Source organism: Apostichopus japonicus, chromosome 16, assembly GCF_037975245.1.
Source record: "Apostichopus japonicus isolate 1M-3 chromosome 16, ASM3797524v1, whole genome shotgun sequence".
In the NCBI taxonomy this organism is placed as follows: domain Eukaryota; kingdom Metazoa; phylum Echinodermata; class Holothuroidea; order Aspidochirotida; family Stichopodidae; genus Apostichopus; species Apostichopus japonicus.
Window position 1 is genome coordinate 40,087,458 of NC_092576.1, and position 24,710 is coordinate 40,112,167.

The 24,710-nt window shown below is 35.4% G+C and overlaps 1 protein-coding gene and 1 long non-coding RNA gene across 2 annotated transcripts in view; one reads left to right on the forward strand and one right to left on the reverse strand.

The window, feature by feature from the left end:
* Positions 1-8,415, forward strand: part of LOC139982934 (uncharacterized) — a 149,378-nt gene extending 140,963 nt beyond the window's left edge. Inside the window, exons 2-3 of the long non-coding RNA XR_011798432.1 lie at positions 3,800-3,944; positions 8,043-8,415. This is a non-coding gene — a long non-coding RNA (uncharacterized lncRNA). The remainder of the gene's footprint in view (positions 1-3,799; positions 3,945-8,042) is intronic.
* Positions 373-24,710, reverse strand: part of LOC139982928 (uncharacterized) — a 44,606-nt gene continuing 20,268 nt past the window's right edge. Inside the window, exons 10-17 of the mRNA XM_071996133.1 lie at positions 21,491-21,696; positions 20,398-20,474; positions 16,438-16,493; positions 15,100-15,219; positions 12,665-12,873; positions 7,255-7,331; positions 3,856-3,926; positions 373-1,837 (exon numbers count right to left, since the gene is read on the reverse strand). Coding sequence (XP_071852234.1) covers positions 1,820-1,837; positions 3,856-3,926; positions 7,255-7,331; positions 12,665-12,873; positions 15,100-15,219; positions 16,438-16,493; positions 20,398-20,474; positions 21,491-21,696 — 834 coding nt within the window. The 3' untranslated portion in view covers positions 373-1,819. The remainder of the gene's footprint in view (positions 1,838-3,855; positions 3,927-7,254; positions 7,332-12,664; positions 12,874-15,099; positions 15,220-16,437; positions 16,494-20,397; positions 20,475-21,490; positions 21,697-24,710) is intronic.

Here is a 24,710-nt window from a genome sequence, read left to right on the forward strand (position 1 = left end):
AGACTGGAAAGATATAATCAGGTGCAATATGCATACAAACACCGGTATGTCATAAGTGGGGTCTTAAACGATACACGGTATCTTAAACGAGTATCGTAAATGATAAACGGTATCTTAAATGAGTATCGTAAATGGTAAACGGTATCTTTAACGATCTAAAATATAGACGCTTTCTTAAACTATACACGGTATTTTATCGGTAACCAGGCCATACCTCGTAGACTAGTGTTTTGATGTGGTTCTTCGTTTTGTAATTTAATTCGTGATTAATCAATGAGTCGCCGTTTGAAAAGTTATACTTTATTAGTGAGTGATGACAGACATCTGTTAGGCGTGACAGTTTCGTAATCGAGTCGAAAGGTGATAAACACATTGTTACAATTGAATAAGCACTAAGCGAAGTACACAGTTCTTTATTTTTAAAATATTCTGTACATGAAAGAAGGCCCCGTGTAATTATTAGTCGTTAATATGTGCCTTTACAGAAATGTTACGGTCGACAATAATCGCCAGTTCTAAGTGTGTACCCCTGTATGAGTGAATACCAGGTATTCATTGCAGCATTACATCACATAAAGGGAAACTTCAATTGATCGTTAGTAACCCTAATTGAACTTGATAATATATCATCCTTTTTCTAATTTGAAACGAATATGAAGTATGTCGTTCCTAAGACATTTACATTTCACCTCAACCTCTCTCTTAACCACAGTTCCAATACTCCATATAATATTAGTAGACAAGAATTCATGCTCATTAAGTCAGCTTGAGATATATAAAATATTTTAGGCTCTCTTAATTGATGTCACATGACTTATTCACTTAACTCTATATATATACATTCCTCCACAGCCCCTCTCTTCCTTCCAATGATATTGTGCAGTTGATACAAATATTTCAATTCCTTTCCACCAAGTCGGATATTTTTCTTCATTTAATAATTCACATTACATAAAAAATCCCAAACTCTTTCGCACCTCCCTCCTAACTTCTATTTATAGTCATAATATTTATATAGTGACCTAGTCATATCAAAAGGCACTTTCCTCATTTTTGATTACTTTGCACCCTGCGAGTACATCCCGCTACCATCACCACCCCGCTCTAAGATTGTATATAGTTGACCTAACCGTTCCTTCTAAGAAACACCCGCCCCCACTCGGGAAATCCACCTCTCTCATCACGTCCTATCGAAACATACAATATGACCATTTAAATACTAATATCACTTAATTTTGAAGTATTAATTGAATTATCAACAGTTAATGTCATAACAATACTTATTACAATACCAAACCCATACGACTATACACATGGTTCATTTTTTTTTTATATACACAATGATATTTACCGTAGGTTTCCAATAAAGCAAAGCTAGTTTGCAAAATAATTACATAAATGTACCAAAGAAGTGATAAAAATGAAATAACCTAACGTAGGTATATATCCATGTACAATATTTCACATGACATTGCATAGTCAAGCTCCGAATGTTTATCATAATGATTCCTCATTGACGGTAAGCACCGACATATGTTGTCATTCCTCTGGCCATGTAAGTCATTGTACTGCGTATCCCAGAGAGAGTATTTCTAGAAATAGATAATACAAGTTGCAGTAATCACAGTAATTTGACGTTCGTTTGACCTCAAACTATTTACTATCATGACGCCAGTTGCTGCAAATTCCTTAGTTATGCTGTTGATGACATCATCTACATTAGACGCTCATGTGTCTTCTAGAGACCGAGAGTATTTTCAGAGACAGGAGAACAAAGATTGAGGTTGTCTTCAATAACCTTTGTATACTGTGTATTCATCTACCATAATCCATGTTTCTGCAGAAAGTAAAAAAGAAACGATTAGACAAATTATGACCTTTAACTATTCTATGATATAAATATAGACTTGGATATCTTTCCAAAAAGCTTTGTCTGTGTCTTAATTGTGAGATGGGATTAATAATAATAGATGAATATGTTTCAAAACACCCCAAGCATATAAACTCATTGTTACAAATAGGCGAATAGGCGTCATGTGCATAATACAGACTTGGTGTTTATAACAATAATATGTTAAAAGTTGTTGATTTAACCAATATAGTGGGAAAGGAACAGTGTCGTTGTAAATTAACTTCTACAAGAATGAATATTCGTTTCTTAAACGATAAATAACATGTGTCCTACATTGCTGTTAAACGTCATTTGGGATATTAAACATACACACTACTACTAACTGGGGGAAAACTAACTAGTAAAATATAACAATGGAATAGAGCGAAGTGGTTTATGACTAGGATTCAAACCAGTGACGGTTGAGTTACAAGTCGCTGGTTTGACCTGTTCTAGTGATAAAGTTGGTACTTCCAATTATTTATAATCGTATAGTTCTATAGCTATCCGTTGTTCATGCACTCGCATAGTTATATTTTAGAAACCAAACCTATCTTGAAATCCCCTCCCTGCCGATTTCTAGGTTGCATTTGCGGAATGCTGGGGGAGGGGATGGGGGTTGATCCATGTTTACTCGGTATTCAAAGTAATGTGGCATCTGATTGGCACCCCCGGCAAGGAAATTGCTATAAAGGTATCTCCACCAACTAAGTGCTGGAAAACTCAGTCAGTGGATCCCTGGACTTGTAATCAAGAGATCCCTGGTTTGATCTCGTTATAGACTTAAGTTTATTTGCTCCTTGTCTAAACTTTACAAGTCAGTTTCCTATTATTCGATATACTTATATATAGAATATATACAAAGTAATTTCTCTCATAAATCACCCCCAGGTCACATGTTCGAATACCGTTATAACCATCCTAAAATTATGTTATTAAGTGTTGTAGTGTAAATACATGGTAGTGTGTTTTCTGATTGGGACTCCAACATTAGTTGGTGGCAATACCTATATAGCCAAGTGCTGGGTAGCTCAGTTGTTAAATCACTGGCTTGTAATCCATAGATCACAGGCTTCACATATCGTTCTTACCATAGATTCTTTTGTTTCTACTATTTATTTCTTTAGTAGAATAACTATGTTAACTCACTACCAGTAGAGTAATATCTTCATGCTTACTAAATTAAATTTAGAGTGATTGGATCGTTATAATTGTTTTCTACTATATTAACTAAACCTAATCATTCGATTGTTAGATTAATTAGTTAATTGTCTCCCTGTGCCATTACTGTATGGCAGGTTTTGTCAAAACAACAATGTATCATCGTTAGAATGTAAAATAGGCATAACGTGTCATGATAATAACCGTGTTCAGTTATTGTTATTTACTTTGAGCAAAACTTTTATGTTTACTACTTACTATATTGTATGTATTTATAAACTCCATACATCCCTTTAATCCAATGAATGCATGCTGAGTGGTAGTTTTTTACTTAATCACTCTTATCCACTGAAAATATCTTTAGTTGTGTTTAGTTACTATTTTTATGTTAACTACTTACTGCAATGTATCTTCCTATTTACTATTTACATCCCTTAATCCAATGTTTGTATATTGAGTGTTAGAAAGGTACTAAATCACATTACTCCACTTATTTGATGTTTACTCATATTTATTTACTAGATCACTTTAATCCACCCATTGCATGTTTACTTATATTTATCTATTCTATTACATCTCTTTTATCTGAAATGTCCTTACATCGTGTGTTCATTGACCTAATTGCTGTCTGTATCTGATTTCACATCACATTAGGATCACATTCCTCTCAGGAAACATTTATTCCCATTATATTCGTTATTACACAATATGACTCGAATTTCAATATTTTTCTGTTGTTTTTGTTAGTGAGTTTAATCACTGATGTCTTCCCAAACACTACCTAATAAACATGTGGTACTTACGAGCCAACCACCAGATTCTTGATCCAACAGATATTCTTGATGCGACTTAGTGCTGTCAGGAACCCAGAACACTGAAAGAAAGGAAATCGGTTTGTCAATGAAATAATATGTTCTGTGTACGATGACTGAAACAATATTAACGTATTATTGACCGACTGACATTAATCAATCCCAATAGTAAACATATGTGAGGTTCAAATGGAACCTGGTGTATTGGCCTACATCTAACATGCAGGAGTCACGTCTAAACCTTAGGACTAAGCCGGTCTTGATTTATACTCGTGAACAAGACATGTCAACTGAAATTTTCTGTTGATACCTCCTTTACTACACAAATATACTTGAAGTAATACTAACAAACTAATATTATTATAAAACAACAGCAATTGGTAAATGTAGAATAATTATATAATTTTTGCCAAAATCAATACATTTTTAATTTGTACTTAATACGTCCGTGGTGTTAACCGGAAGCTTCGGTCGAATGGACGGCTTGTAAAACATAAAAACATTAAAGACAAAACATTAGAGAGAATAATGTAAATTTTCATAATATATATAAACATCTTTTAATATTGTACATAATTACACACTGCCTATGAGTCAGGCATTCCTGACACTGTGCACACTGCCTGGTAGTCAGGCATTTTGTACACTGTACGCACTGTCTGGCAGTCAGGTATTCCTTACACTGTACACACTGTCTAGGAATCTGGTATTTCGTACACTTTACACACTGTCTAGGAGTCAGACATTCCTTACACTGTACACACTGTCTAGAGTCTGGCATCCCTAACACTGTACACACTGTCTAGGAGTCAGGCATTCCATACACTGTGCACACTGCATAGGAGTTAGACATTCCTAACACTGTGCACACTGCCTAGTAGTGAGGCAATTCGTACACTGTACACACTGTCTAGGATTCAGACATTTCGTACACTGTACACACTACCTAGGAGTCAGGCATTCCTTACACTCTATACACTGTCTAGCAGTCAGGCATTCCTTACAATGTATACACTGTCTAGGAGTCAGACATTCCTTACACTATATACACTGTCTAGGAGTCAGGCATTCCTTACACTGTGCACACTGCCTAGTAGTCAGGCATTTCGTACTCTGTACACACTACCTAGGAGTTTGGCATTCCTTACACTGTATACAATGTCTAACAGTCAGGCATTCCTTACATTTTATACACTGCATAGGAGTCATTCATCCCTTACACTGTATACACTGTCTAGGAGTCATGTATTCCTTACATTGTATACACTGTCTAGGAGTCAGGCATTCCTAACACTATACACACTGCCTAGGAGTCAGGCATTCCTTACATTGTACACACTGTCTAGGAGTCACGCATTTCATACACTGTGCACACTGCATAGGAGTTAGACATTCCTAACACTGTACACACTGCCTAGTAGTGAGGCAATTCGTACACTTTACACACTGTCTAGGAGTCAGACATTTCGTACACTGTACACACTACCTAGTAGTCAGGCATTCCTTACACTCTTTACACTGTCTAGCAGTCAGGCATTCCTTACAATGTATACACTGTCTAGGATTCAGACATTCCCTTAATTGTTAACACTTTCTAAGAGTCAGGCATTCCTTGCAATGTACACACTGTCTAGGAGTCAAGCATTCCTTACATTGTATACACTGTCTAGGAGTCAGACATTCCATACAATGTATACACTGGCTAGGAGTCATGCATTCCTACACGGTATACACTGTCTAGGAGTCAGGAAATCTTTACACTGTACACACTGTCTAGAAGTCAGACATTCCATACACTCTACACACTGTCTAAGAGTCAGGCATTCTTACACGGTATACACTGTCTAGGAGTCAGGCATTCCGTATATTGTATCCACTGTCTAGTGGTCGGACATCGCACAGATTTGCGGCAGTGCATGTGTACCTGACATAGCTCGGGTGTTGGGCACTTCACATGGATCGGGCACTGAACGAGTGTTGGTTAGTGCGCGGGAAGTTGGGCACGCTTTATATGTAATTCCTAAACAATGGTCATATTTTTTTTAATACAAAAACAATTTCATTTCTAAAAACAAGGTAGTGGTACGAGAAGAGGAAATGTAGGCTCTTTTTTCAACCCCCCCCCCCACCATCAGCTCTGATAAAGAAACGACAACTGGTTAAATATCCCTGAAATACTACACGCATATACACTGCTAAAAATCCCAACCAATCAACAATCACTAACTACATTGACCGACCAATCAACGGTCACTAAAAGAACCCCGTATATATATATATATATATATATACCTGCAGTTAAGATCTGACCAATCAAATGTTATTGATATAACCCCTTATTTATAACCCCAGTTAAGATCTGACCAACTAACGGTCATTAATACAACCCCGTATATACCTGCAGTTAAGATCTGACCAATCAAATGCCATTCACATAACCCCGTATAAATACCCGCAGTTAAGATCTGACCAATCAAATGTCACTAACATAACCCCGTATATATACCCGCAGTTAAGATCTGACCAATCAACGATCATTGATATGACCTGTCTGAACTGCGACGAAATTGGATCGACTCCCTACGTTATGTCTGTCTAAATTAAGCATGTAGTATCTGAATTCATCTCTCATATTAATGTACAGACTATAAACAGGAAGTTGTTTTCATAGCTACTCCCTGCTATAAACTACGTACGTACAAATTAGATCCCTATACTACACACAGAACTGGCAGTGTGAACAAAGCAGAATAGTTGCTATAACCCTTGGTTATATCTCATATACACTGATTGGGAACATATTTTGGAGGAAAAAAATGTGAATTTGCTGTGATCGTTATTCGATTATCCGCATAGTGAGGATGATAACTGGTAGGAGCAGCATTTGTAAAATAATCAAAGATTTAGTAACCCTTGCGACTTTGGTTTTGCAAAATTGCAAAAATCACTTGCTCAATTAAAATGAAATATCACAATTACATGCCAGCACTAACACACTTATCATAATCCATTTTCAAATCAATTACATAATTATTTGGTTTTTTATTCTAAGGGCAACTCCTACACACAAGACATGATGACAAGCTTAAACAAGATACTGTACCATGCATACTGAACCACAACGAGTATTCTACGCTGGAATCGAATAGTGTTAATGATTATCCATCTTTGGTCAATATCACTTCATTTTACATTTACCTATATAAATACCCTTACATTTGTGTTTAACTTTCCATATTTGATGAATCACGTTAACCCTCTTCTTTGTCGTACAAGTATATACGTCACTCAGTTATGCATGTTATCTACTAACGGTAGAGAAGCTTTCACGTCTAGCACTTTTAAAACACCAATATAAAATGGTTGATCAATATGTAAAATATACCACACCTTTAACACCTCGAAATTTCAATGCGGATAAAGATGGTCCAATAGGTATTGGTGAATGCAGCAGACAATCCATTAGACTGGAATCATAAAAGAGAAAAATCCTAAAATACAATATCATATTTCAGCTAATAATAACGATTACAACCACCACCTCCCCCCCCCCCCCCACTTTATAAAGAAGAAGAGAACAAGAAAAGAAAGATCCCCGTGTATTGACAATAAAATAGATTAATTAAAACCTTTCTTGTTTTAGATCAATGTTCATAAAACAATATAAAATTCCATCGGTTCAGTTCTGCTATGTACATATGAAGGGTCAGTTTCTATATGAATTTAATCTAAACAAGACCAAAGCTTACAGCGTAATAACGTAATAACGTTCAAATAATATATATTCTTTAACAAGGTTGCAGATTATGCTCAGCCTCTAGGTACCTTGACAGTTTTAATTTTTGGAGTCACTGTACTAACATTATGAATATAAAATGGTATAATCATTAGGTTATTAACAATGGCACTTCCATAAAAGAAGCTTTCATCGAAATCAACGCTAACGATCTAACTCGCTATCATTGATCGGAAACTCAAACTACAAACATGGATGTAATTTTTCATGGATTGTGACCTGTTCTAATACTGTGAGCATACAATCAACCTACACCCCACCGGACCTTCCATGAATGCTGAATGAGTAGTTCAGTCCGTCATCACGTGATATGTTTGTTGCATTGCATATATTGAACCTATACATAAAAGTAATCTACATCTTGTACATTGTTCTACGTCAGGAGACGGAAGGATATTAAGAGGAACTGGGTGATGACCCGGAAATGGATCAACGGGGGCGCTGTGCTAAATGCTTACAGTTTTGGCAGGTTAGGTAGATGGTCAAATGTACGATTTGAGGGGAAGCAGGTAAGAGGGTAATAACTTAATTTAAAATGTTCTCATGACAACATAACCTTTCGATAACATTATTAGTAGACACATAAATAATGGAAAATGAAAATCAAGATTATATTTATCATTGATAAAAGATAAGTATAATTCTCTCAAGTTAAACGAAATATGTAGATATATTAATGAATGTGTGTTGTGTTTCCCCTTAGCATCACTCTATAATTCTAAAAGTGTTTAAGTATATTCATCTCAACGCAAATATCAGTCTGATTGTAAAGTCATGTTTTATCAATTTTATCAATTTTCTTTAGCATGTTATAAGTGAAATGAAATCACTTTTCTAATTTTTTTAGTAGTTAAAACATGCTAACTACAGTTTTCAATTTGCGGAATGAAATTTCAATTCTCAATCACAATGTCCTGCCCTGTTATGTAATCGTGTTTTATATAACCTGTAGCCTGTATCATCGTCTAGATTAAATATATAAGAGTCATATTTCCTACATTTAACTATTAAAGCACATAGCCTAGATATGTTTATACAACTCAGTAGAATAAATGTGGACGGGCGAGGAACAAACATTACATAAAGGCATATAAGGGTCTCTATGGAAGCATACGTGTAGTTCAATATGATAACGGAACAAACTTTAAATGAACGATGCCAAGACCGAGAATATCGTTTTCAACTCTCAATATTACAATGACAAAACGACCACTAATTCGATTCTTGTGGGTGACTCTCAGATGAATGTAGCTGAGCATGTAAAATTATTGGGCGTCCGCCTGGACTCCAATATGTCCCTTAAGTCCCATATTACTAGCAGAGTTCGGGTTGCCAGCTGCAATCTAAATAAAATCAGAAGGATACGTAAGTTCCTCAACTATGAGAGTTGTAAATCGGTAATTCTCGGTCTTGTCATCTCGCACCTTGATTACTGCAATGCTCTTTTAATTGGTTTTCCTTACACGTCATTATTTCCACTTCAATCCATCCAAAACCAGGCTGCCAAATTAATTCTCAACAAGACAAAATACGATAGTGCTAGTGAGTGTTTGCGGAGCTTGCATTGGCTTCCCATAGCTCAGCGAATCAAATTTAAACTTATTTGCTTAGTATTCAAATGTATCCATAAACAGGCTCCATATTATCTCCATACCATGTTTATTACACTTGTCTCCCCAAACACCATCAGGAGCATTTCTTCACACTCGTTATATATTCCCACCCTTTCACCAAATTTGGTAGCCGGGCTTTCGCTTTATGTGGGCCCAAACTTTGGAATGACTTGCCTTCATACGTTCGGGATCAGGTGTCTTTCCCTACTTTCAAGAAATCCCTTAAGACACATCTTTTTAGCGAAGCATTTGGTTAAGTCTCTTGCCTGTCTCTGTGGTTGTATTTTGTCTTGCCTAATTGTTATCTTGTCTTCGTATTGCTTACTTATTTTTGTATATACTTGTGATAACATATATGTTTTGTAAAGCGCTATAGAATATCTTTTTAGTCATGGCGCTATAGAAATTTTGTAATAATAATAAGCTCTTTTATAAAAGTGTGATTATTATTATTTTTCTTTATATCGCATCGCAAAGGGAAGGGGCGTGGGGGATTGTGTGTGTGGAGGGGGGTAGAACATCCAGTAGTTTTGTTTTCCATGTCTAATTGTCTTTGTATAATAATGCTTGGATTTCCGTATCTTGTTGTAAGCTAGGCTGATTTGAGAGTGCATTTGAAGAATGGAGTATGAGTGAAGTGCAGTAAATTATTTAAACAGATATCGCGATGTATATTATGATAAACCATGCCTATTTTCAATTCAATTCAATTCATAACGTAAATTAGGCGTAAATTAAGAGCAGTATTGACACGCGGTTGTGTCTTTTATTTCTTTTGAAATTTCATTCCAACAACGTTTAGAGGCAATTACAAGAGCAAATCAATCCTGAAACAAATCACCCTAAATAATTCAACGAAATTGTCAACGATTTATTACTCCAAGTAAGTAACCATAACTAATTACTAGTTTGTTGATAATAAAATCAGTGAGTCATTGCGTAAAACATTCACACAATTTTGATTTTAATGGTAAAACATATTGTGTTGTTCCTTGATTAACAGTAATAATCAAACTCCAAAGACACTCCTAACATTGGAGAAATGATTATGCTGGAATTTATGACCTAAAAAAGAGTCTTGTTGAGTGTTAAAATATGTATGAAGAAAAACATAGACAATTCACCACTTGAGATGATTTTCTCTGTTTAAATAATTAAATAAAAGAAAACTGGATTGTTAGTTCTTGGCTAACATTGTAGTAAAACAGAGATATACAGGCTTACCGATTGTCAAGGTGACCTTCAGCGGTACATGTGGACGGTAACCAAGAGATGGATGAGAATATGTACTTTTGCTGTACAGGTGTTTAATCACGTGACGCATGAAAATGTGATTGACAGGTCATATATGAAGGATACAATGAACATGGTGAAATGTAGACGATGTGCGTGTTGGTAAAGATTATAACGATAGGAAAATAGACATTCCGTAGTAGGTCTGTGTATTGACTTTATTTATTATATGTACAAAGTGAGTGTACATACAGGCAAAGTAAAATGACATATTTTGAGAATACAGTTAGGCCATGACAACTACTTTAATACGACTTGGTAGAAGTGTTCGAATTTAATGTTAGTTCGCTTGACTATTTAAACTAAACCCTTTTCTGTGAACATATTCTTTTCTGTTTATTGACAGTTTAGATCATGAAGTTGGAGCATACAAAAGTAGGTTTGTCAGAGCGGGTTGTTTTGATCAACTGATTAATTCGTATAATTATATCCTAAAAAAAAGTATTTTAAACCTTATATTTCATTAGCAGATAGCGGGACTAAGGGGAGGAGGAAGGGAAGGATAACATGTTCCAACGAGAGGAGACAAGGGTGATATCCAATGATATGCACTCTGTGCCTGGATTTCACTTATATCACGGAAGATCTAGAAGAGGTTAGGGCAATTGAGTTATTTGAACATTGTGTTAACAACGTTATAAAGAGATACGACGTTAAACGTAATTTGCGTTATTTAATGCCTTTACATTTATATGATTAAATATACAGTTATCAGGGATGTATGTATCATTCTTAATGTTTTGTGATGCTCATGAATATGGGGCATACAAACCATATACTTTGAGGGCGGTGAGTAGAGAACATGAATGAGACAATGCATTTGTGGAGAAAAGCTGCCAAATAGCTACGCTACTAAGACTATATCTGAGAAATTGTACTTTCTTTACGACAGGAAGACCAATTGAAAGGTTTCTCACCAGGTAACGGAAGAGAGAAGACGATAGAGTAGAAATGGTAATAACAGACTAATGAATTCATATGATGTAAATATTAGGAACCATCATATGTAGATTGCTTGGTACAGAGTATACACACAATCGGGAACTGAATGTATCCATGACAACCGGCAGGTGTTCAAAGGACTATGTTTGTTCAATAGGCCGATGTTATTGTTTTGTTAAAGACTATCATAGGCCTATGTGTAGACAATAAAGGAATGTTAATAATATTGAATACATCTACAGACATAATGATAAATGTATAAAGTGATATAATGTAAACTGATGTATATATAGGTAGTGTGTGTCTGTGCAAGGAATACGGATGGGAACAGGGAGAATTTAAAGATTCTGAAAAGAGTGACAGGGGAGATCAGAGAGAGGTAGGGAGGGGAGAGTGGGGAGATTGGATAGGGAGGGGGGGGGGGGGAGAGAAGCAGTTTTAGGATCAAATACATGAGTAAAAAAATGAGAGAATGCGAAAAAATGAAATTACAAGAATTGTTCATATATCGGACAAGTGATTAAGATCCAACACAAGGGGAGCAGGGTAAGGTGAGAGGGGTGCGTAGGGTTTGAGGATACTGGTTCTAGTGGAGAGGTGTTAATGCATAGTGGAGTGAGTGACACAAACATGTTATGGTGAGGGATCATTTATAGGGTGAAGGGGAAAAGGTGTGCTAAATAGGGTTATTGTTAAGCGCAAAGAGGTGTGTGGGGTTGATGGGTAAATGTTATATTAGCAGATGAAGGTAAACTGGGCATCATAACAAAGATAATGTTAAATGTGTCTTTTCATGTTGCTCTGATTTGTTTGGTGAATTTGAGATGAAGTAGGTTCTTAATTGTTAGGATGTTTTGACAAAAATTATATCAACAGTAATTGAATTCCAATCGCTTCTATGTATTCATATTTTTATCTCATTAACTTTAATTAATTAATGTGTTTCTTTCTTAACTCTCTAAGAAGCAGTATATTGTTTATATATATAAAGTAATTATTAGCATGTTTTGTTGATATTTTCTATTCAATAAACTAAATATTTTAACGCTCACCTTCGAGTTATAACTGTACTCATCATTACTATCTATATTTAAAGATATTATCTGTGTTTTATGCTGTATAGACCTATATTGAAATATTTATTAATTATACTTACTGCAGTTTTTTTAACCTTTGAGATCGTTGTACATAGTTTAATATTCCATTAACTTCATGTTCATTTATTTCTCTCCCTTTTTCTGTCTGTATCTTCATCCTCTCTAATGATGTTATGATTGGTAGAGAGAGACCAGAGGAGAGGATAATGTTCCCATCTTCATCAATCTTACCAATGGAACAGCCTAGAGTCACCCTGTATATGGGAATCTGTAGAAAGGAAAATACTAAATAGAATTAATACTATCATCTTTGTTTACATGATTGATATATGGAAATAATTAGTTACTTTGTTAGGAATATTAATCTAGATATTTATTTCGCTTCTAATCACATTTATTTATTTGTTTTGTTTTGTACATAAATATAAGTACACATTAAATGTTTAATACATATATATAAATACTAATTACATACAGGTATAATTAAGTTTTATTCAGTAAATTGCTATTATTTCCTTACAAAACCACTTCTTAAAGGATGTGAATGATTTTTTACTCTTTAAATCGTTCGTTAGAAGATTCCATGTTTTTGTTCCAATGGTGGTATTGTAGAGATTATATTAGGCATGATTAGCATGCCTCGTGTTATGATTATGTACATCTCTGTTACTGGTTAAAAAATTGTCAAAGGCAGCTGGTAGTAATCCATTCCAGGTCTTGTAAGCAAATAGTGCAAGCTTAACTTTAATGAGATCGTGAAATTTAGTAAGTTGAGTTTCTTAAATAGGGGACTGGTGTGCTCACGTGAGACTGAGTGAGTCATGTGGCGAATGGCCTTTTGGAGTATTAAAAGATTGTTAAGGTTGGTGTTGTATGTACCAGACCAAATAATGGAACAATACGTGAGATGCGGAGCAATCAGGGTCTGGTAAAGTGTCCTGAGTATGTTTTCCGATAGATAATATTTCAACTTAGATAATATGCCAACATTCCGTGCTATTATACTGCATATATTTCAGCCATATGTTGATAGTTTGTTTATTTTCATTTTTATTCTTATTTTCCAGTCAATTTTTATTCTTATATTCATTTTTATTCTTATATTCCAGTCAATTTAAAGAGTAAATAATGCGTCATTTATCATTTTTAAAAGTTTTACAATTGCATATGTGATATATTAACTTCATTGTGCTTAATGTTTATTTTGCTTTTTGATAACAATATGATAGATAATCAAAATATCTCAACGTTTAAGTTGAAGTCCTTGAGTGTCTCCACTATGTATATGTGTACATATCGTTTATTCTTGTCCCTCTTTAAAGTAGAGGACTATATATTCTATTGTATACTCATTCCAGAGTATTATGGTCTACAATGAATCCATGGCTTACATGAAGGCGGCGTGCATTTAAATGAATTATTTACCTATTATTACTCTAAGCAGTGTTAGAAAGTGTGTACAGACAAATGTTGTTGTACAGGATTTGTTCTTTCCGTTACTCGCATACACGGTGTAAATACCTAGTCTATATCTGTTCATGTTGTTACAGAGTTCGAGGTAAAACTAGTAGAAATGTACTGAAGCAAACAGTAAGTCCTAGATTCCTTTGTTTGAAGCACCGTATTCTGTGCGTGTATGTGTCTCTTCTGTTACTGTTACTCGTCATTCAGCCTTTGGAGAAGATCCTGCTAGGATCGAAACGTCAGGCCAACTTACTTTACCCATTCCTCTGTTTGATTAAATCTGTTTTTAAATCATATATCTGACACAAAAAATGGGTTCACAACTGTTATGATATCATATTTTTATTGATAATGATTGTAAACCGGATTAGAACCTACCTTACATTTTTATTCAAACAGTCTGAATTGAAGAAAAAAACTTAAATCAAAATCAGAATTAAACTAGAAGCGGAAATCAAGTATTAGGGAAACAGAAGATAAATAGGCTTATAGAAAGGACTTATATTAGGAGAGCAAATATTATAGGTTGCAAATATATTATTGATGGAAGAATAGTTACATGAATAACCAGAGCCAACATATATGGAGGTGCATGAATAGTAACGTTGTTAGTTATTTGCTGATTAATGCTGATATTATCTAATTTAATAAATAAGTTTTCCTATTAACTTCAAAGGGCCTATTTACCAATGTTTGATGAGATAAATATATAACGTCAAGATTTTGATATCCCAAATTACGTGTTTGTTATAACTTTGTGTCGCATCGCTGTGTTTCTGCTACCCTATTAAATAATATTTGACACATATTAGTGTTTAGCTGAAACATACATTTTTCATTTAACGAATTAGTGAAAGATTGTAACAACCTCTCTATTGTTTATTATCCGACAATCAATTACTCAGTATTTAATTATTGTATTCATATTTATTGTTTGTGTTTATGGTGATATTTTAATTTTGAATTCATAAATCAATATACTCGTATTGATTGATGTATTTATTCAATATATCCCTTTATGTTTACTTACGTCACGATTGGATGCTTCCACCAGGAGCTCTATGACTGACCTCTGTACGGACTTACTGGTGTCTCTGTGGATGACCAAAGCACCTGAACACATCTCTGTAATAGTCTGGATGTCATCGGGCTATTGAAATAAATTAATAGTAATTGTTTATTAGAATAATGTTAATCTAAAATTGAGGTGTTAGTGAAAAAATGATAGTTTGTGTAAATATAGAAGATTAATAGATTGGTTATTCCAGCAGATACTTGAAACCGAAATATATATTTCGCTGCTTAAAGTTGACTGCTTGCAAATATTGTGTACATTTTCTGTTTTTTTGAACGCAACAATCTGGTACCATGTTTAATACCTAAGTTACTAATTAAAAAAAAAAAAACAAGTTTATGAAGTTTCTTCTAGGAATATCGGAATAAGTGATATCAATATGATCATTAATGGATTGAAGAGTTTAAACAGGAAACCATGTATACAGAAAGATAGGCAACCATTTATCAATTACACTTTGAACCTGCATTGGTAGTATGAATGCAGCGACATAGAGTGGTGGGGGAAGGGGGAGGTATGGGCAATGGGAACAATCGCTCCCCTTTGAGTACCCCCCAAAAAATAACTAACCGCAGGAAATATCATTAAAGCCCTCTTTTTAGGTTGAAGGAAGCTAAGCGACCCTTCTCAAGTTTTCCCCTGAAAGTTCGTCTGCTATGTAATACAATACTCTTATTATTGTTTATTTCCTGCAACGTGGGAGGCAGTTTAGATAAACAAAATATGTGTACATCATGGCTCTCCGCTAAGTGTTATAATGCTAATAATTGCACATTTTAAAGTCATGTTCCATAACCTCATCCCCACCCCGTTTTTTCCCCCAAATTTCTGGCTATATCCCTGGTATAACGACATCTTCTGGAGCATTTAAGTTGAAGTAAGTACAAACTTAAAAAAGAATTTAAAATATAAATTAAAGGAAACAGTTTGAAACACATGTTCTATAAGGTCATTGCATATTTCTATAATTATGTGATTAATGTATACAAATAAAAATGGTTTATCTGGTAAGAAATAAACCACCTTCACACAACCATATCTACTGTAGAGTATCGAGCAAGATCTCGGGAATGAGAAATATGAAATAGTTGTGTCCTTCCTGTGAGAATCACATTTTCTGTCAGCGGAATATCTATACTTGGAGACAATATGCATGGAGAACCTTCAAGGACGTTGGCTTTACATTGATAATTGACCACGCCTTCTCCCCGCCCAACCATAATTCCACTTTACATATTACTATTAAATTCCCAGAATACAAATATTAAATATCAAATACCAAACATTACCAACCTTGCACCATTTACCAGATTTTAAATCAAGATAACAGGCGTCACGTGATGATATAACTGTACAAGAAAATATGAATACAACAAAGTTAGTAAAAAATATAAGTATATTGAAAATAAGTGACGTTTATTTTCAATAATGCTTAATATTCCATTCCATTCATTTTCCATATTACAATATTTCATTTCTTTAAGCTGCATTTGCTAACAGTAATTTGCAATGGAACTGTTCGGCACTATTTCATCAACTGAATTATATTGATTATGTGTGTGAGTAATAACAAACACTAAGTTAATTCCATGATGACGGAGAAGGGGTATGGGGGTAGGGTACATTCTTCTTATAAGGTGTCCTATGTGTTCTCTAGGCTATTACCTCTAGCGCACAGTCCTTGTGTTTATTCAAATCATAACATTTTGAGTATCTTATGAAAGATTTTCAGAGTTTACACAAACACAATAACTTAATAAAGTAATTTGTCCATGGATTTACTTTTTGTGAAATCAGTTTCAGGTTTGTATTTCAAAAGCGAGGATGTTCAAGAAACTGCCCCTTCCACTTCCAGGGAGATGGTTATCAGGCCTCGCAATTGGGCTGTTGCTTTTTATCACCGTTCACCAGTAGAAATAACACATCAAAAGCATTTTTCTGCTAGTAGACGTCAAAATCAAAATCACAGGGTGAGTTGTTAACAATTGTCTGTTAAAGTCGGTACTATCTCTGTAACATTAGCCTTTATTACTGCTGTTATAGGATTACTCTCAATACACGCAAAAAAATGGAAAAAGGAAAATGAAAAAAAAAGTGTTGAATTTGAACACTTTCCAGGTGTAACCGTTCACCCTACACCTGAAGGGTTACTCTGACCCTGAGTAGGGTTACATAATTTATGTACCGTGGATTTTGTAACACCTGCAGAAAGTGTACTTTCAGTTCGAGCATTCCGATTGGTCAAACCTCCCGTCAGCTGGATTCAAATGGTACCACCGTACCGTGAATACCCATTTACCGTACCTAGCAATACTTGTACCAGTTTGTCGACATTTATCGTTACTAAATGTACTATAGTAACCATGGCCATATATACGTGCAAGCCACATAGCGTTACGTACTCAGTGTGCGATAACGAGCTACAGTGGCATGGAAAATGACGTTTTAGGAGACTGGGGCCTCGAAGAATTGATTGAAAAATTCGAAGGTATGTTTTGATATTATATAAGTGAACGTGACAAGAACGAGAAATGCTTAGAGACCCACGACTAAGTTGGGTAGACGAATGCATTGGAATCGCTTGCGTTACGTAGACCTAACGTTAAAGTCATACGATAAGTTAATATAATAGGCTAGCTGCTGTTTGTCAATAATTGTCAATCCGTGTAGCCTACATACAAGTAAACATTAAACGGAATTGCCTACGGACGGACGGAGGACTTTAGTACTAATAGTAGGGTATACTTAGGCTATTTCAAGGCAATTCATTTTAAATAGCATCGGGCATGGGCCTATAGTTACGCTGGTACTATGTTTAATAAGGGATAAACATATATTCATGTAATGCAATATATAATTACCACTAGGCCTAATTGCCATTGTAGCTTGTCAGTTGTAGCAAGTAGGCCGAAGCTGATGTGGATTGGTGATACTTTTATACCTAGGCCCAACTATAATTTAGCTATATTATGGAAGTGGTGTAGCTGTTATAATTCATAGCCATCTACACAATTGCATACAATGGAGTGAGCATTGTTTTAAGCATTGTTAACATGATGCATTGGTTGTAAAACTTGCCTACATTGTCTGATGAAATATTAATGCAAGTTCCTGTTTTGACAAGAACTCACTATAGGCCATCTGGCTTTCTAGTTTCAAACGTATTTGAAGAAGTTAGAATCACAACTGATTAAATTGTGGGCATTTTCTTTAGGAATGTCAATGGTTTGTGAAGGGAACATGTAAATAACTGCTTATGATCCAAGAAGGTTTTACCACAACTTCATTTTGATGGGAATTTTCTTTTCTTTTCTTTGTTGCTACTTAGGAAGCATCAACTTGGAATTCTATTTGCAAAAGATTTCAGAAAAAAAAAACTCAGCAATATGTGTTATTTCTTGGAGGAAGCAAAATACATCCCAAGCAGTCATTTGTGATCATCGAGAGACTTGCCCTACCCCAGAGGACATTTATGAAGCCATTGATGTTGCTTCAAATCATTCTACGTGTTAAATCTGAATTATACCAAATTGCAAGTCTCGGTGCCTAGGAATTTTTCCAAAAAGTTGTCTACCAGTGCCTGGTGGTGTGAAGTGCAACCAGATTCAAGATTTAATGCTAACCGTGCCAACAAAAAAGACAAAGTAACTGCAGTTTAGCAGTTGTCATAGACAGCACTCCACGTTTCCTCATCTCACGGATCAGAATGTATGTAAAGTTGTTGCTTATTTGGAATTGTCTTTGGGAAGAGTTGTTTCTTTGTGTTTAATTTGGAATACCAAAGGCACGAGCCAACAACAAAGACAAAGTAACTGCAGTGTAGCAGTCATCAAAGTCAGCACTCCACGTTTTCTCATCCCACGGATCAGCATATAAATTCGTTGCTTATTTGAAATTGACTTTGGGAAGAGTTGTTTTTTGTGTTTAATCTGGAATACCAAAGGCATTTGCCAACAACAAATACATAGTCACTGTAGTGTAGCAGTCGCTCCATGTTTTCTCATCCTATGGATCAGAATTGTTCTTAAGTTGTTGCTTATTTGAAATTGACTTTGGGAAGAGTTGTTTCTTTTTGTTTAATCTGGAATACCAAAAGGCATGCGCAAACAATAAAGACCAAGTAACTGCACTGTAGCAATTGAAAATGTTGGCACTTTTAAGTTGACTTAATTCCACAAGACAATACTTTTATAGCCTAAATTGTTCATTTTACATTTAATGGGATATAATATATGGACCTCTGGAATAGGAGGGTAGTAGGGTGTTTAATTGCTAAAAATCGCACATTCTGAATTGTTTGTATTGTCATTGCTTTTTGCTCTCTCAAATGTACCTTTCTGCTGTGAGCAATTTAAACATGCATCCATACATTGTTTACCTAATTACTAGGTAATAATTAACCCAAAACATGTATAAAATAGTTACTAAACGGGTGCTATGTAAACTTCTCTGGCAAAATTTTACATAACAGTATTGTATTTGCGTTACATAATAAACATGTAAAACTTTACAAACCAGCAGTTAAGTAATTTTTACTTAAATGTTTTAGTGTTCTTATTTGACATGAAAATTAAGTAAAATTTTACTTAACCTGTGTAAAACGTTTCTTGAGTGTAAGTGTTATAAATAAATGGGATAGGGGTTTTCAATTTCACCTGCAAGTGTTAATTGAATATCAGTAAGATGTTGGCTATATTCAACACGCAAAAAGTGTAAGAATAGCCAGACATGTGGTGTTACTTCAGCGCTCCCATCAACTGAGTAATAAACACATTTGAAGAGCTAAATTTAGGGGACTGGGTGTGACAATGACACCTGCAAGTGTTGATAAATTCAACACCAGCGAGGTGTTAGATTTTCAACACTCGAAAAGTGTAAAATTAGCAAGGCGGGTGTCGTCCCTGTACGAGCTAGGCTGAAGTGTTTGATATAACACTTATCGATTACTTTTCAACACTTCATTTTTTGAGTCTAGCCTGTACAATAACTGATGTCTTTTTTTCATTCAGGAAACTACCATTGGGAACTCGAATTTTGACAACCGAGTTTTAAAGCACTTGTATGTTTTGACAAGTGTCTGTTTTTGTGAAATTATAGGCCTGTTAATCACTGCTTAGATCCCTATTCGTAGATTATCTCTGCCTATAAAAGTAGGAAATTAAACTTATCATTTGCCGTTCCGTACTTAACCTTATGTGAAATAAAGCGTAAGAAATGTATTAAATGATTAATATTCTTATGTAAAAATCGTACCTTTAATATCCCTTGATCTTGATTCTTCTGGAATGATGTCTGGATTGATCGAAGACGGCAATTTACAGCTGTGAAGCCTTCAACGGGAAATAAAAGAATTAAGTTAATAAATACATTTAACACGTAATAACAAAATAATATCTTGTGCCATCACGGCAAAAATGAGTTGGATATGAATGGATTTAGTTTCATCCTTTCTGTTGTGAAGCGAGGTGTTTGAAAGGTGTGGATATATCAAGCAAACACGTGATAGTACACAAAAAGGTTAAATAACTCCCAATGCATGAACTTACATAATATTACAATAATTCCAACAATCCGTCCTTATGCACCATTCCAGGAATATTATGAATATTATAAATAAACACACTGTGCCGTGAAGTACAGTTTCATACGCGACCCAGATTATTTTACTTTTACAAAACACAGGTATCTAGACCAAATAATGAATAACCCTCATCGAAACCATCGACGCTCCTCTAAAATGAATTTAACTGAAATAACGCATCCCCCCGAGAAAATCGTCCACAATAATGTCCTATCTTGTGTTTTTGATATTTAATATATTTCGGCATGACTATAGGATACAGCACATTATTTTTTGTCTGTTTGAATTTGCTAATTTTTACTTTTATTTGTTTGTGCTTTTACTTTGACTTTGGTTTTAACTTCTAAGGTAAAGCCTTATTCAACTTGATACAATGTAAAGTCTCCATCCCCGACAGATCGACTCTACCCTCACACATTGAAAAATAAAGTTACAACTTGATATTAACTGCACAGTAACTATTGTAAAATTCTGAGTAGCAAATTAAATTTGAAGGTATTTCCCAATTTACAAATCATTTAAAGTAGCGTAACAATACAAACTGCACCCTGTTTTAAATATGACTTTGATACACTCAACTGGATTTAATATATATATATATATATATATATATATATATATATATATATATATATATATATATATATATATATATATATATATATATATATATATATATATATCGTTGACCCTCTGATCTACCCCCCCCCCCCCCACCCATCCAACACACACACGTAAGGCAAGTATTGGTGATATACCATTTACCATATTTCCTTGAATATTCGTGACTTTATTCCATAGTTTATTAATCCGATCACTTCTTCCTCGCCTAGTTCTTTAATTCCTCCTCCATTGATGGATATCTTCTCAACTGATGATAGGCTTGATAAACAAAGACCGGACTCAAGTTTGATATCTTTACCGTCAAGTCCACTGAAGGACAATCTTAGGTATAGATGAGATATTGAGAACTGGAAAGCAAGATTACATTTATATTATGTTTACTTAATAATAGACACATACATAGTAAGCCTATAGCAAGGATTTCACATGTATCAAACAAATGATCAAATAATCAACGAACGGCTTTACATTTAATAAACAAGAAATATACACATATTTTTTTTTCATTACATAAATTATCTTAATTTGTATATAATAAATTTCACAAATTACTGATAACTTTGAAAAAGAAAATTGACAGTTATGTTTTTGTACGCAGGTTTCATTTCATTCAATGCAGAAACTTATAAAACGCGGAACACTGTATCCATGCTTGATATGAACTGTATTATGACCAAATAAAAAAAAGTTATCATAAGGTTTTATGTCCATTAACAGAATCATATAAAGCACATTCTGTTTAAAATCATATCATTTTGAATCAGATAAAATCATGACCCCGCACCAATGTTATTCTTCCTACAGTTATTATAGTTGATCCAGTTAGTACATGTATGTATTACTACAGACAACAGGCGCGTATCCAGGATTTTCAAACCCGGGGGGCGCGAATTACTATCTAAGCGGAGCGCCACCATCAGTTGGCGCGCAGCGTACAAGAAAATTTCTTGTTTTGATACCCCCCAGATCACCGGAAACGGCACTTCTCGGGCTTGAAATGACCAACCAGATGTACACTTTTTGCCTGAGAACCAAGTATTTCCTAATAGTTTTTTTTTCTATCCATAACCTTTTTGAAGATTGTAAACCCGGCACACATCATGTTCGACCTGATCGCATCTCCTGTGGGTCTTTGCTTTTGTAGGTGATTCTACGTAGCTGCCCACAATACCCGTCAGCCCCACTTTTCAAGGTTTTAAGCCCCATATTTGTTCAGAATTTGAAAATTCACATTTCTTGTGAATAAACTCACTTCAAAACATACCCATAATAATGTACAAAATTTCATCTATTGACAACCAATATAGAAAAACTTCCTTCAACCCCTAACAGACCGGTCAAAATTTCACAAGTAGAGGGAAGTTTGATGCAGAATGTTGGTCAGAAATTTTCGAAAATTCAGACACGGTTAATTTATTGGTGTACAAATATTAAAACCTCTTATAACGGCTATTTTAAAACTTGGTTGAAGGAAATGAAAAAAATAGCAGATATTTCCGAAACCGAACATTACACACATAGGCGTAAGAGGCGCGGCGGCAGTGGCGGAGCTAGGGGTATTGGTCAGGAGGGGCGAGAATGGTCTGTAGGGGCGCTTTCGACACTATCTAAGCGGAGCGCCACCACTGGTTGGCGCGTAGCACACAGACAATTTTTGAGTAAAGATACTCCCTAGATCGCCGGAAATGACCCTTCAAAAACGTTTGGTTATTTTTTCAGGCAAGTCGGACAGTTTTGAGGCTTTTCATCCTGGAACGCCATTTTCATGCTCACTGATATGATGTGATATCTGCTGTTTGCGTTACAAATTCGAACAGGCGCGTAGCGAGGAATTTGCCAAGGGACGGGCGAAGCCTGTAGGCAAATTATCTAAGAGTAGCGCCACCATATGTTGGCGCGAAGCGTACAAGAAAATTTTGGCCGAAAATGCCTCCCAGATCGCTGGAAATGGCACTACCAAAGGACCATTTGTTAGCGCGGAGCGTACAAGCAAATTTTGGCCGAAAATGTCTCCCAGATCGCTGGAAATGACACTTCCCAGGCCTTGTAAGTTGCATCTAAGCACTTTCTATTTTGAAATTACTTAGCGATATCATTTAAAAAAATGCTGAATGGGGGGGGGGGCGGGCGGTCGCCCATATCCCAAAATGCGTCATGTTTCCCGACGACACGGTCGAGTTTGAGACCAGCCACAGTTGGTTTCATAGCACAATTCTACACACGCGTTATGATAGACCATATATAGTATATATGTAGATCATTAGTGAGAGAGGAAAATGGAAACCTCAAAAAATGGAGTTGTCGGTGTAAGGGGTAGGGTGAGTCACACTTTTACGAAATCATTGATCTGTCACTGGCTAACCTTCAGAGCTGTAATGATGTCACTGTTCCTCTTTCTCTTCCCGGTGTCTTCGCGTTTTTCTTTTACTCTCTCTTTTTCTCTCTTTCTTCTTTTTCTTTTCCCTTCCTTCCTCTCCTCCTCCTCTTTTTTCCCCTCTTTTTTCTTTTTTTCTTCTCTCTTTTTTTCTCCTCTTTTTCTTACCCGGGGGGCGCGCGCCCCCAACGCCCCCCCCTGGATACGCACCTGGACAAACCAGCCAAGGCCAGACAACGGAATAGCCCGCTACAATCGACTTCTCTTCCCGATAGCTGCAGTTCATCATTTATAATTAAACTGAAATTTCTCATTGCAACGATGTTAACTTTTACCTACACTTTGTAAGCAATGTTTCAACATTCACAAGATAAAATCGTAAGCATCAGATATGTTGTGTGATTATATATATATGTATTCATTAATCTGAGAAACCCCAAACGAATGACAATAACAAATATATGTTTACAATCGTGTTAAGGTTGGCTCGGAAATAAATAATTTAGCCATCTCCCCCTGGTTATTCTTTCAGTGAATAATTTATTTCCCTTTTTTGCCTATTAAATATTACATTAACGGCCGATCCAGACGATGATGGGCACTTTTCCGCCGTGAGTTGCCAGTGGCAATAGACTTCCGTTCCCGGGAGACACGGAGGCAGTGCGGGGATAATTGAGTTAATACTGATAATAATGATAAAAATACAAAGAACTGACCCCACGTTTCTCTTATATAACAAAAGGCGCCGATAAGCTCATCCTTGAGGGTTGATAAGTCCACCGAATAATGGAAAAATACACGTCTGTACAGCGTGGCCCTTAACTACCTAAAGCTACTGTAGTAACCGCGTTGTTGCTTCCCAACTACATACATATATACATATACAGGAATAACGGAAAAACTGTTAAACAACTATGCTCCATTTAGAGAAAGGCTGGATCTCGAGTGAGATACAATAATTAAATTAGGTAAGTTATTATATACATA